A 14,569-nucleotide genomic window follows, 5' to 3' on the forward strand; every position below is an offset into this window, starting at 1 on the left:
CAAATTACTTAAACACTCGGCAAAGCAACTGGCCGAAATGTTTACCCAGATCCTCTTCAGGACGCTGCTGCCTGGATATGCCATCTGGGTGTGGTGTGTTGCAGCGAGAGCTGGGATGGATGGTTAGACTTGCCGGGGGAAAAAGGCAGCAGCCCCAAGTCCATGCAGAAAGTTTCACATCACAGGAATAAATGTCACCTATGGGTTTATCTTTACATCCATCTTGGAGCCAGGAGCATAGTGGGTGCCCAGCCGACGTTTATGGAATGAACACAACCTCGTGTGGTGTGTATAAGATCACAGCTTGTCTCTGATTCTGACTTTGCACTAGTACTGTTACTTGAGCATGTGCAGTACAGAGCACAGAATATGATTATCTAATTCTCTAAAAGCCCTCTGAAGTCATTGTCATGATCAACCCACCTGCAGCTGAGGATATTCCCTCTGAACACATGGGAACCTGAGTTCAGTGGCTAAAACCCCTGCCACCTAGGACAGAGGTTGGGACATGGGGCTATCACCAAATGGCATGGGATTGCAGTTAAACAAAATCACAAATGCAACGTGCCTGGCACACAGTGGGCACCCAACTGGTAGTAGCTGTGCTGTTTGGGGAGGGGCTAGTGTAACATAATGGATGACATTTTAGATCTTGGGGTTAGAAAAGCCTAGATTGGATTTTGAAATCCATCATCTACAACTTGCATGACTTTGTGTATGTTTCTTACTTCTCTGAGCCTCAGTTTCTACAGACTGTAAAATGGGTATAATGGTACTTTTAAGGTTTCAATTAGACCCTGTGTGTAAAGCATGCAGCACATTGCCTGGCAAGTAGTAAGTGCTCAGCTGATGGTTACTCTCTTCCTACGTTCACAGAAGACCAGCGCTAGAGCCTCATTTCAAAACATCTCAAGTAGGCGCCTCATCTGTACTCCCTGTGTGTGGGAGGAATGCCTTGACGATGACCGAGCACTGTGGGGAAGTGTGTAGAGAAAGCTACGTTTCTCTTGGGGGCCTTAGTTCTGCACAAGGGAATTGCCATCTGTAATTCGGTACAATTGGTTTGCAGCTGAAGTGGCTTAGGGAGATGGGAGGCAGGGACTGTGACATAGTTGAAAGGATATGGACTTGGTAGAAGTCAAGGGTTCAGACCTTCCGTGACCCTAGGAAAGGGGCTTGATTTCTCTATGACTGTTTCAGATCCGGAAGATGGGAGTGAAATAATAATAGCTACAGAAGGAGGTGTCCTAAGGAATAATTGGCCCCTGGAATACTCAGCAGAGTATGAGTGCTTAGGAAGTGGTCAACTCAATCGTCCTTGTGTGACCTGTGACAGTCTCCTGTGACCGTCACCGTTCTGTGGTACAGAGTTAAGCTAAGGGGTCCTGTGGCTGTGTTGGGTGGCCCCAGGCTCTCCCATGGCTCGTGAAAGTCCAGATGTGTCTTGCACTGTCCGTGGCTGCGTCTCCTATCGGGGAGTGGGTAGTCGGTGTGGCAGTCTTTGAGACATGGAGGGTGGCGTCAAGAGCTTGACGCTAGCCCCGCTTGGGGCTTGTATCTTCTGGGGCATGGTTGTTCCTGCCATCCTGCAGTGCCACTGGCCAGCTGAGAACCCAGGCTCTGAGCAGTGTCTAGAGGATACCTCTGCAGCCAGGGTTCTTCAGAACTTTTTGGAGGAAACCAGGCAGAAGTGGATTCTGTCCTCTGGTGTGTAAGACAGCAATGTCCATGACCTTCACATTAGTGAAGGTCTCCGGGGATTTGTGATCGTGAGAGTTTCTGGGCCAGATACTAACTTCAAAGCTAGTTCAGCCTCAGATCCCCCACCTCTGGCTCACAACCTGTAGATGAAAGGAGGGATAGTGTGGTCTTTTGAAGTGACACTAAACCTGGAACTGGGAATGCCCAGGTTTTCAACTTCACTTACTCTGCTTCCCCTTGTAGTTGCTTTTTTTGTCTCTGCACTTGCCTTGTGAAGTAGAGACCACACCACAGGCAGGCTGACTAGGGCAGTTCTGGAGCACCTAGTGAGGGGTTAGAGCACGCCTTCAGCTGCCCTTCAGGCATCATCCAAGCCTGTGCACCTTTCCCCGACCACTAGCCACAGCCCTCGTGACCTGAGCCCTTCTTGGTGTGCATTTTCGGGTCCTAGTAATAGTGCCTTTTGGTCCTGCTAACCTGGACTATAAGAGAAGAGGGCGAGGACCGTCCAAATGCGATATTGATTAACCCGCAGGTTAGGTTTGGGTTTGCAAAGCACTGCCATGTCACCAATATGGCAGTGTGGGGTTTTGCCCCAGGTTTTCCCTGCAGCTCAAGCTGCCTGTCACCCCTGCCAGTCTTGACAAGTGTTTACCCACCTACTGCACGCAAAGTTCTGGACTCGGAGAGAGGCCTAGTGCTAGAGATGCAGATGCATAGTGCCAGTCCTCAAGTACTTTTTCAAGAAGTTGTGGAGGGGCAGGCATGGTGGCTCACGCCTATAATCCCAGCACTTCCGGAGGCCAAGGTGGATGGATCACTAGAGGCCAGGAGCTCGAGACTAGCCTGGCCAACATGGTGAAACCCCATCTCTACTAAAAATAGAAAAAATTAGCCAGGCATGATGGCAGGCGCCTGTGATTCCAGCTACTCAGGAGGCTGAGGCAGGAGGATTGCTTGAACCCAAGAGGCAGAGGCTGCAGTGAGCTGATATCACGCCACTGCACTCCAGCCTGGGCCACAGAGCGAGACTCTGTCTCAAAGGAGAAAAAAAAAGGTTGTGGAGGTAGGAATCATGCATGAGAAGGAATTAGAAGGAATTTACCTGCTGACATTCCACAGCACGTTTGCTGGGCACAGAATGAGGGGTCCTGAGTCCTTCTGCACTCACTTCGTGGGATCATCAGGAAAGGCGGGGGGTTGGATTTGAGCCAAACTTTGAGGGCTGGGTAGAATGTAGAAGGGACCAGGAGCTTTTCTAGAGAGTGGGTAGATGGGAGGTGCAGCAGTGGGCCAGGCAGGGCGCAGTAAGAAGGCAGGCCTGGCGGGAGCAGAAGCCTGTGCTGGGAGCCCGGCAGGAAGGCTGCAGAGGTCCGCCTGTCCCTGTTTTGCTTGCCCCAAGTGTCAGATAAGGAGGGTGGGCTTGATTCGTGGAACAGATTATTCCTGCCAGTGGCCCAGGGTTGACCCCAGACCCGGTGCTCTCCAGGCTGATATACTGGTGAGGACAGGTTCCATGGGTTTCCCTCCAGCCATTGTCTGCCTGACGCCTGTTTTCCTGGAGATGAAGAATATTCTACCCTTAAGTGCAGGGGTGGAGACAGTAGAAACTTGGAGTTCCTGGGGCCACAGGGCCTGAATGGGCTGTCATTTTTGTAGTGGCCTGGGGTGCTCTGAGTTGAGTCCTAGTGGGACTCTGGTGGGGGAGGCCTTTCGGCTGGTGCCAAGCAGGGACACATTTGCTCTTTGTGAAGATGAGGGGTGGGGAGGGAATGCTGAGCACAGAAATCCACCTTTCCCGTCTCCTCCCTCAGGAGGCCCTGTTACTCTTGCAGGCTGTCACTCTGACATCAGAGCCACTTTCCTCGTAGGCTTCAAAGCTTCCTACACGCCATTCAAACCCATACCACCCGCTGGTGCAGACTGCCCTTCCTCAAGTTCACACCACTCGCGAGCTCATGGCCTTCTGTAGCTCCTCACATCCACCGGGGCTAAATGCCAGTCCCTTTGCCAAGTGTCCAGGGTCCCTCGCTGCATGACTGGGAGCAACTTTTCCAACCCTGTCACCTGTGGCTTTTGTTTCTGCCAAATCAAATGTCTGCTCCTCTTTCTTCTGAGCCTTTGTTCAGCCTCGTCCTCACCAGCTCCAGAATGAACACCTACTCATCCTTCAAAACCCATCTACAATGCTGACCCTTATAGAGCCCTAGTACATCCCTGCCTGGCAGACACCGATCGCTCTTTCCAGCCTGCCCCGGCTCATCTCATACTCTTCTGACCAAGTGTTTTTTCTGTTAGCACAGTATTCCTTAAGCCCTCTTCCCACCCTGGCAGAGAGCTCCTTGGGGGCAGGGAATAGCTCTCATCCACTGGCTGCCACACAGGAGTCCCCTCTCCAGTTGCTCGGGGAATGTTTGTGACCTGAAACAGGGAGACAGGAGAGGAGGTGGCTTCAGGGTGGCCTGCGCTGCCGTGCAGGTTGGCTTTCCTTTGGACCCTTTGCTGAAGCCTCGAGGATGTCCCCACTCCCACTCCTAGTGGCGCTGTAACTTGTACCAAGCGGAAACATGTCCTGGCTTCCTGGGCAGGCTGTCTGGGCAGGCGTGGGGAGGCACAGCGGCTCTAGCGGGCCTTGGTGCGTCCCACATCCTGGACTCTTCAAGAACAAGGAGACCAGGTTCTAGATCTTTGCACAATTTAGGAAAATAAGTGTTTTCATCAAAGGCATTTGAAATCCAACTAGAAACAAGTCATTCTCAGTTCTCAGAGTGGATTTATAAATTCTTTAGGCAGTGTGAAAGCCCAAATTCAGTCTCTTAGGATTAATAAAAGCTCTGCTGTTGCATTGGCCGGGAAACGAACCTGGGCCTCCCACGTGGCAGGCGAGAATTCTACCACTGAACCACCAATACCCAGATGTTAGCAGCTGTGTGTGCACCTCCCTTTAACCCCATTCCTGTGCCTCCTTGCGTGTAAGTTGATTCATAGAATATGAAGCCAGTCTCTGATGCTGCCACATCAGCACAGTTGCAGGAATGGAGCGCTCAGGCTGCAGAAAAGGAGGGAGAAGGCAGGAAGCAGGAGGGTGTACGTGTGTGTGTCCAGTTGATTTGCCTTCAGACCTTGCAACAGAAACCAAAGCTTGAGTCTTTCTTGGTAGTAAAAGTATATTAAAACTTTGGGGGACTTTTTCCCCTCTGATGTTTGAGTCCTCCCACCACATTCTGCCTTTAGTCTTGTGTTAAACTGTGTTACTGTTCTCAGGTTTCATGCCAGCTTCCTGTGGAAGACTGGCCAAGGCTGAGGACAGCACAACAGGAGTCCCCTTAAGGTGCAGGCATCAAGTTCATGGCTCCACAGCCATAGAGAGTACTTCTCTGGAGAACCCAGCAGCTCGCATGTGCACATGTAGCAGGGAAGTGTGGTTCCAGATTTGTGGGCACCCTTGGCTGCTGCAGGTCTCGTGTAGTTGGAGAGACTGACTGGCTCCTCTAGCAGGATGTCTCTGTGAGGAAAACTGGCCAGGAAAAGGCAGAAAAAGCAACACTGCATTGCATTGGCCGGGAATCGAACCCGGGCCTCCCGCGTGGCAGGCGAGAATTCTACCACTGAACCACCAATGCTCCAGCTGTTTGTTAGAGCATCTGCAGGGCATTTGGCAAGGGGCTGTCTCTGTCAATACTTAGGCACTCTGACAGATGATTGGGTCTCACCTGGCTGGTTTGTCCAGTTTGGGAGACCAGACAAGTTGATGTAGAACCATCCTTGCCCCGCCTTAGTACACTGCTTTGAGAGTTGGGGCCTATGAACTGGAGTTCACCTTCTGTCCAGAGGCCGTGGGTCCATCCACAGTCCCATCCCCATAAAGATCAAAGCAAGGGGCAACTCACAGGCCACTTGTACAGCTCCTTTCTGAAGCACCCATCTCCTCTCCAACGTCCACCAGCCCAGAGCGAGACCTATTTTGTCACCTCTTGCGTGAACAGTGCCTGGTGCATGATGGGTGCTCCATGTGATTGGCTGTATTAAATCTTTACCAAACCACTGCCCGGTCCCTCTTTGAACAGCCTTTTTGCAGGAGTGCTCACTGTCTCACAGGACAGCACATTTGGTTTTAATTACTAGAAAGTCCTATCTCTGATTAGTAGAAAGTGCCTGAGCTGGAACCACACAGACTAATGGACACCTTTTGGACATGATTATTCTTAAAATTCTTCAAGTCAACTTGAGACCCCATTTGTGGAAGAGGTGAGCAAGATAACTGCCATGATTGGATGCAAAGCAAGGAGGGAGAGTGCCTGCAGTTACTTTTTCAAGTCTGAAGTCTCTAGACTGCCGTTTTTCCACCTTCAGTGGCTCCACCAGTGTCATCCCTCATGCCTCCTGTCCTCATCTCGCAAGCATCTCCAGGCTCCTTAAGACAGCCTTTCAGTCCGGGCGCGGTGGCTCAAGCCTGTAATCCCAGCACTTTGGGAGGCCGAGACGGGCGGATCACAAGGTCAGGAGATCGAGACCATCCTGGCTAACACGGTGAAACCCCGTCTCTACCAAAAACTACAAAAAACTAGCCGGGCGAGGTGGCGGGCGCCTGTAGTCCCAGCTACTCGGGAGGCTGAGGCAGGAGAATGGCGGGAACCCGGAAGGCGGAGCTTGCAGTGAGCTGAGATCTGGCCACCGCACTCTAGCCCAGGCGACAGAGCGAGACTCCGTCTCAAAAAAAAAAAAAAAAAAAAAAAAAAAGACAGCCTTTCATATGCCCAGCTCCCTGGTACATGAAATCTATTCTTCTAACTGGGGATTCCCAGGTTACCACCAGCAGCCCATCCCGCTGCTGTTCTGTTCTCTGGGGCCCCAGACAAGGGTGCTTACTTCCGCATCCTCACCTCTGCTAACAGGACTCCTTTTGCCAGGAAGGCCCGTTTCTTTCCCTTCTGCCTCCTTCAAGATCCAGCTCCATCCCACTTCCAGGCAGACTTCCCTGACCACCCCAGCTGCCTCTTCTACATCAGTGATCTGGGGCATCCTGCCACCACGTGCCATGTGAGACCTGTCGCCCCAGAGATGCTGTGAGCTTTGGGAGGGCAGAGGCCTGGCCTTCGTATCCATGGGGCTCTGAAAACAGACTAGTCTATCGTGGGGTCAGGCCTTCCTCAGCTCCAGCACTCGGGGCAGGGCCTGCCTGGGGAGTCATCCTCCCTGGGTGACCAGCAGCCGCTCCCTCCCACAAAGGCAGCCTCCCTCCGACCTCCTCTCCCCGCCAGCGTCACTGCCCAGGGAGACACCTTGGGGACACTGTCTACCCTACCCTCCTCTCCCCTCTTGTATCAGCTATTAATGCTTTTCCATTTAATTCTAGAAACATTCCCCGCTGCTCTTTCCGACTGCCTCAGTCACATTTCAGGACCTCCTTACCCCATAGCTACAGTGCTCTCCTGAACGTCCCCAGCATCAGTCTCCCGTCAAACCCATGCCTGCCCCAGCCCTGCTTCTCCAAGCCACCACCGGCGATGTCCAGTTGGAACATGGGGCTGAGCGTGTCATCCCTTGCTGGAAAACTCCCACCAGCTCATCGTTTCCTTACCTGTCTCTAGCCACTCCTTCCACACGCTGGAACCCTCGTCCCGTTCCAGATATGCCATGTCAGCTTGCGTGGCCTTGGCCTGGTTCTTCCCTATGCCCGAGGTGCCCTGCCTTCCTTTCTTTACCTGGAAAGTGCCTGTTACTGTTTTTAAGATCTGACTCAACTGGCACCTCCCTGTAGCCCTCCCGGACGGCCCGAGGAGACGGAGCTCATTGCATTTTCTTGCTTCTGTGATATCACTGGCGCCACTTTGCTACAACTATTTGTTTGCACGTGGATCTTACCCATTACGCTGGGGCCTGTGTCCTAGCAACGTCCCTAGAAATAGTCGCTCAGACGCAGAGGGTTTCTGAGATGCACGGATGGAAAGCTGAGTAAGTGTTGAATAAAGACAGTTTATCAACTGATGATGCATTGTACTTTTTTGGTCCCAATGACACATTCATTTGCATTCTCTGAGATTCCCAGAAGTGAGCTAGCACCACTGTTCCTTATTCCATTGTACACAGAGGGAAACTGAGACCCAGAATAGGGAAACAACCATGGCTCAGCCAGCAACAGAACTGAGACCTGCCCTGAGACGCCCATCTCCCAATTCCTCTTTCCAAACAGGTCATCTCCCTTCCTCATTGCAGCCCCAGGCCCTGGAGGCCGCAGCAGAGGTAGCCTGATTTCCACAGCCCCTCTCTCCTCTCTCTCCAGGCTGGTCCGGGAGTTCGTGGCCCAGAACAATACCGTGCAAATCAAGCATGTGATCCAGACCCTGTCCCAGGAGTTTGCCCTGTCTCAGCACCCCCACAGCCGGAAAGGGGGCCTCATCGGCCTGGCCGCCTGCTCCATCGCACTGGGCAAGGTGGGCCTTTCACTCAAGGAACAGACATACCAGTCCCGGCCTTGACGCTAACCAAGTCATCCAGACGCCCTCCCTCTTAAGACCCAGCAGGGCATTGCAGACCTGTGTTTTATTACCACTCTGTCCACACCTGAGACCAGCAAGTCTGGCTTTGCGGCCCGGCAGCCTGGTCCCCTAGGCGTGGGCCCTCTCCTGGGTAGCAGACTTGGGAAGGGTCTTTGAGTCCAGCTCTGGCACAAAGGCCTGAGCACCTCCAAGGGAGGTGGGATGTCAGCTGGCACTGCAGGCTGCAGGGCCTGGGCTCCGACCCATTCTGATCTGTCTTCTATTCCTCCTGCCCCCTCGCAGGACTCAGGACTCTACCTGAAGGAGCTGATCGAGCCAGTGCTGACCTGCTTCAATGATGCAGACAGCAGACTGCGCTACTATGCCTGCGAGGCCCTCTACAACATCGTCAAGGTGGCCCGGGGCGCTGTGCTGCCTCACTTCAACGTTCTCTTTGACGGGCTGAGCAAGGTAACCGCCCTCCTCCTCCTCCTCGCTGGGCTGCGCTTGGTTCACCCACTTCACTTGACCTTCTGGAACACTGGACCCCTTTTCCCAGATGCAGGCAGAGGAAACAAGCATGTGGCTGCAAGGGACACTTACTGTCTATTGAATCTAATCATTTTTAATGGATTTGCGTTTATACCTTTTTTCATTTCTCTTTTAATTCATTTTGATGGCATTTGATGTAAGTATCAGTCTGTCACACAGTAGAGGGGAGAAACTGATAGTCTGTGAAACACTCGCCTCCCTGGTAGAAGGAGATGATGCTGAAGCCGTCACCCAGACCATACTTCCCCTGTAGGGAGGGCCACGCTTAGTCTAGCTCATAAGTGCCCCAGAAAAAGCTCATGCTCTCCTCCATGCCTCTCGCAGCCTGGTGGAGTTCTCCTCCCAGGCGCGGAGCAGCCCTGCAATGCTGCTGCCCCTACAGGATGCCATGGAAGTTTCTAGAGTATCAGCCTCGCAGCTACCCTGTCCCCTCCTCCAGGAGTGGAACGAGGACCCAGCGCTTGAAGATTGGAAACCCCTGGGGAAGGCTGACGGGAAGCGGCCCCGTGACCCAGTCACGACAGGGAACAGGAACCCCAGCGGGTCATAGGAGAAGTCCCTGAACAGAAGGGTGTTTCCTAAATCTGCTCATCGGCCGACTCCACTGTCCCCACTCCCACTTTCCCAGCCCTTCTCAAATGTGTTCGCTGAGAGGGGGGCCTGCTGGATGTTCCGGGCTGCACCAAGGCCCCGGCTGCGGGTTTGCAGGAAATCCCTGGTGTTGCATCCGACCGTGACCCTCGCCTCTGTGTCCCTCCCCTCTCTGTGCCTCTTGCAGCTGGCGGCCGACCCAGACCCCAATGTGAAAAGCGGATCTGAGCTCCTAGACCGCCTTTTAAAGGTATTTGTACTTCATCCCCACTTTTATTTCTATAATCTATTTCTCCCATCTGTCTGTACAGCTTAGAAATTCTGTCATTGGGAATGTTCTTCTTGAATTTAAAATATATTTTAAATTTACATGTACTCCCTGGTGTGCAGTTCTATGACAAGAATATAGAGCTCGATCACCACTATCAAATACAGAACTGTGCCATCCCCTGAAATGTCCCCTTTTGTTGCCGCCACCTAAAGCAAAGAAGCTTGCCTGTCACTTTCCACACCACCCTGGCTCTGACACAGGGGCCTGGGCATTCCATCCAGACCACAGAGAGTAGGGTCTTGCCATTCAATTGGTTCTCTCTACTTTGATTCCTGCTTTCAATCTACCCATTTTGCGTGTCCCGTGGACTGGGACAGGATGAATAGTCCAGAGACCTCTTAGGCCTAGCTCGGAATCTGCCGTTTTCCTCGGTGGCCGCCTGAGCGCTGGAGCCAGCCCTGGGCCAGTGATTCAGCGAGGTCAGGCAACCCTGGTCTCAGGCTCTCGGCAGCTCACTTTCCTCCGATCCACAGGACATCGTGACTGAGAGCAACAAGTTTGACCTGGTGAGCTTCATCCCCTTGTTGCGAGAGAGGATTTACTCCAACAACCAGTATGCCCGGCAGTTCATCATCTCCTGGGTAAGGCCTGACTGGACACCGTTTCTCCAGCCTCCAGTTTGGAAAATCTGCTCCCTAGCACACTCTTGTCAGGTCCTTTGGCTGTAGGAACCCTCCATGCTCTCCCTCGAATAGCCATTAACACCTGATAATTCAAAAACGCCTCATTCAGCTTTGCCCCCGAAACCCACCATGTTGGCCCTAAAGGGGTCCAGTTCTTGTTGTCCCTGAAGGGGGTTCAGTTCTTTCCTTGTGCCAGAAAACACCCGGGTTTCTCTTTAAAGCCAGCAATACTACTTTCAGCAATCTCACTTTTTCTAGCCTTGTCTGTCCTTCCCCATCCATCCCCTTCTCCCCTGGGCATCCGAATTTCCTTACAGGCAAATTACCATTCCCCTGCACATTTAACAAAAAATGCTGGCTGTCCCTGCCAGCACCCTCCTCCCCCATGGGACGCCTACACTGCAGGGCAGTGCGGTCTCAGCAGGGTCCCCTTCCCACGGCCCAGTCCCAGAGGCTTTGGTGAGCGGGAGACAGGGTTCTGGAGCTAGTGTGACTTCCCCTCCTGTTTCCTTCCCCTGGTCAGATCCTGGTTCTGGAGTCGGTGCCAGACATTAACCTGCTGGATTACCTGCCGGAGATCCTGGATGGACTCTTCCAGATCCTGGGCGACAATGGCAAAGAGATTCGCAAAATGTGAGTGGAGTGAGGGGCAGGAAGCTGCTACCTGCTGCCACCCCTGGCTGTGCCCGTGTGCTTCATGCCCACAGACAGACAGCACAGGAGGGCAGGAAGTTAGCACTTTTTCCTGGCTCTTGTGCTTCTCGCTTTGAGGAGTCAAGAGCCCGTCAATCCCCAGCATCTGAAAATGATCATGTGACAGGTCCAGAAGCCAAGCCGCCCTCTGGGTGGCTGACCCAGCACGGAAATGGGGCTGGTTGAGGCTTCTCCAGCCCTGGCTGACTCTCGCTGTTTCCACTTTCCTGTTCTTGTTTATAGGTGTGAGGTTGTTCTTGGAGAATTCTTAAAAGAAATTAAGAAGAACCCCTCCAGTGTGAAGTTTGCTGAGATGGCCAACATCCTGGTGATCCACTGCCAGACCACGGGTGAGTGTGGGGGGAGGGCCCACAGCCACGGCTGCCACTGCCACTGCCACTGCCACCTCCGCAGAAGCACCTTTCACCATCTCAGCTTCAGTGAAGGGGTAGGAGAGATTCCTGGAAAGAGTGTTAGCCAGTGTGACACCAGGCCCTGGGAGAGGTGGAGCGCCAGGTCTCTCAGAGGGAGGTCTGGGTTCTGTCACCGCAGAGGCACAGAGGTCCTTTCACCTGGTGTGTGTGGCCTCTGTGAAGTAAGATCTGGAGGTTTCCTTGCTGGCGAACTTGGCCTTAGCCCTGAGACTTGAAATGCATGGAGCTTGGGATTATGTATCTGTTCACTTCTGCTGAGTATCAAACCACCGCAAAACATCATTCCCTAAAACAACAGTCACTTACCATGAGTCTGTGGGTCACCTGAGTGGTTCCACTCACTTGGGCCAGGCTTGGCTGGGCTCAGTCAAGTACCTGCTTTAACTGTAGGGTTGCTGGAGTGAATGGGCCACAGTGGCCTCGCTCATGTCTGGCAGTTGTCTGGCTCATGGTATGCTGGGACCATGGGGACAGCACGTGTCTCATCGTCCAGCAGGCTAGCCTGGGCATGCTCATATGGTATCAGTGGGACTCCAAGACAGTAGAAGTGAGCAAGGCCTGTTGAGGCCTAGGCTTGAACCAGCCACATCATCACTTCCACCACATCCCATTGGCCAAAGAAGCAAGGCCAACCCAGATTCAAGGGCTGGAGAAGTTAATTCCACTTCTTGATGAGAGGAGGAGCAGAGTCCCAGTGCAGAGGGTCAGGGATGCAGCTGCCCTTACAGTCTAGCACAGGATTGTAGCTCTGTCCCAGCCTGTGTCTCCACCTTCGGAAGGCAAAGCACATAGGTAATAGAGTATTGGTGAGGCTGGAAGCCGTTAAGCGCTCGGGTTCCACAGGCCGCCAGCCCCATCCCATGTGTATGGTCAGTGGGAGGGAGCACTCCGGTTGCGCGTGCTGGCCCCTCTGAACCCCCTGATTCCTCTTCCAGATGACCTCATCCAGCTGACAGCCATGTGCTGGATGCGGGAGTTCATCCAGTTGGCGGGCCGCGTCATGCTGCCCTACTCCTCTGGGATCCTGACTGCTGTCTTGCCCTGCCTGGCCTACGATGACCGCAAGAAAAGTATCCTTTGCTCTGGGAGAGAAGAATTGAGAGAAGCCCCAAAGGGATTATGAAGTTGAGGGACCCTCCACTGGGAGCTGGGGGCTCTCTTAGGATCCATCACACTTCCATAGTCCCTAGCAGCTTAGGAAAAAGAGGTGGAGCCAAACATGGATTGAGAAAGCCGGGGACCTGGGGTTGAACCTTGCCTGGTTACTTGCAGATCTGGAGCAGCTTTCCCGGGCCCCAAAGTTCCAACCCTCTGAGCCCACACTGCCCGACCTTGGGCTGGGGAAATCCCGTTGGTGGGAGGGTTTAGGAAGGGGTCCTAAGAGAAGAAATAGGCACATTTCACAGGGGCACCAGTATGGCAAGGAGAGCAGGGACTCAGTTCGGACAGCCTGTCTGCCTAACGTAGCCCTGAGACAACTGAGCTCCAGACTAGGAATACCAGGTTCAGAGAAGCCGCCTCTGGCTGGGACCACTCTATATTAACCCATTTTGTGTTGCTATAAAGGAATACGTGAGGCTGGGTAATTTATAAAGAAAAGGGGTTCCTTCAGCTCCTGGTTCTGCAGACTGTACAGGAGGCATGGTGCCAGCATCTGCTTGGCTTCTGGTGAGGCCTCAGGAAGCTTTTAGTCATGGCAGAGGCGGAGGGGAAGCCAGCAGGTCACATGGCAAGAGCGGGAGCAAGAGGGGTGGGAGGCTCTTTGAAAGAACCAGCCCCCACACAAATAATAATAGAGGGAGAACTCACCCAACTCACTCAGTACCATGGGGAGGGCACCAAGCCATTCGTGAGGGATCCACCCCCGTGACCCAAACCACTCCCACCAGGCCCCCCTTCCAACACTGGGAATCGCATTTCAGCAAGAGATTTGGAGGGATAGGCATCCAAACCAGATGATGCTCCTTACATCAGTGGACTCAGGCATCAAAGAGGTGGCCAACGTGTGCAACCAGAGCCTGATGAAGCTGGTCACCCCCGAGGACGACGAGCCGGATGAGCTGAGACCCGGGCAGAGGCAGGCAGAGCCCGCCCCTGACGATGCCCTGCCAAAGCAGGAGGGCACAGCCAGTGGTGAGTAGACTCCACCCCTACCCCTCACCTCCTGTTGGGGGCCCGGGAAGCCAGAAGTCATGGGACTTGCCTTGGAGCCTCACTTAAGCAGCCAGGACATATATAATATGTCACTCACATAATTGTAGCAGCAACCCAGCGCAGTGGCAGCGGTGGTTATCCCCCGTTCTGCAGACAGGACACGGGGAAGCTGAGCAGCATGGCCACACACTCGCAGCTAGTGAAGGCTGGAACCGGATTGGAACCCAGGCAGGCTGTCTCCAGCAGCCATGATCTTAACCCTTACTGCCTCAAAGACCATGAAGGCTTTCCTTCATCTTTTTCCTGGGTTCAGCTATAGGAAATAGTTTTCAGGGCAGGAAGGTTTGAAGCATGGGAGGAGTACCAGGATTCAGCACTTGATTCTTGGCCGTAGACATCCAGCCACCCAGAAGCCTGGCTGCCTTTACCATGCGGGTCATTCTCAGGGTGGGAGGGTTAAGAAAGCTCTAGCTTCGATTGATTCTGTACTTGAAAATTCTATTGCCCAAATAAGTGCCTTTAAAAAGTGAAGTTGCTCTGCTCTCCTTTCAGACTCCTCTAACATAATTTTCTTGTTTACCTGTAAGGTAAAGAAAACCACATTATAAGAAACCGCATTTATGACTAGGCTGGGTAATCCCAGTACTTTGGGAGTCTGAGGCAATCTGCATGAACTCAGGAGTCTGAGACCAGCCTGGGCAACATGGCAAAACCCCATCTCTAAAAAAAAAAATATTAATAAATTAGCCGGGTGTGGTGGTGCGTGCCTATAGTCCCAGCTCCTCAGGAGGCTGAAGTGGGAGGATCACTTGAGCCCAGGAGCCCAGGAGGCATAGGTTGCAGTGAGCTATGATCACACCGTTGTATTCCAACCCAGGCAACAGAGAAACACCCTGTCTCAAAACAAAACAAAAACACATTTATGCCGACTGGCATCTGGAATTTGACTCCAAATGTTATCTGGAACCCTGATGCTTTCATATTTCTTGGGTCTCTGTCCTCACCAAGAGG

The 14,569-nt window shown here is 53.0% G+C and overlaps 1 protein-coding gene and 1 non-coding gene across 4 annotated transcripts in view; one reads left to right on the top strand and one right to left on the bottom strand.

Moving 5' to 3' along the window:
• Nucleotides 1–14,569, top strand: part of VAC14 (VAC14 component of PIKFYVE complex) — a 115,313-nt gene that overhangs the window by 7,770 nt on the left and 92,974 nt on the right. For all 3 annotated transcript variants that reach the window (XM_005592488.3, XM_005592493.5, XM_074027566.1), the window contains exons 2-9: nt 7,985–8,135; nt 8,484–8,651; nt 9,511–9,573; nt 10,128–10,235; nt 10,801–10,910; nt 11,214–11,320; nt 12,340–12,474; nt 13,388–13,537. In XM_005592488.3, coding sequence (XP_005592545.3) covers nt 7,985–8,135; nt 8,484–8,651; nt 9,511–9,573; nt 10,128–10,235; nt 10,801–10,910; nt 11,214–11,320; nt 12,340–12,474; nt 13,388–13,537 — 992 coding nt within the window. The remainder of the gene's footprint in view (nt 1–7,984; nt 8,136–8,483; nt 8,652–9,510; nt 9,574–10,127; nt 10,236–10,800; nt 10,911–11,213; nt 11,321–12,339; nt 12,475–13,387; nt 13,538–14,569) is intronic.
• Nucleotides 5,254–5,324, bottom strand: TRNAG-GCC (transfer RNA glycine (anticodon GCC)). The gene has a single exon. It is a non-coding gene; the product is annotated as a tRNA-Gly (tRNA).

Source organism: Macaca fascicularis, chromosome 20 (genome assembly GCF_037993035.2).
Source record: "Macaca fascicularis isolate 582-1 chromosome 20, T2T-MFA8v1.1".
Lineage (NCBI taxonomy): Eukaryota > Metazoa > Chordata > Mammalia > Primates > Cercopithecidae > Macaca > Macaca fascicularis.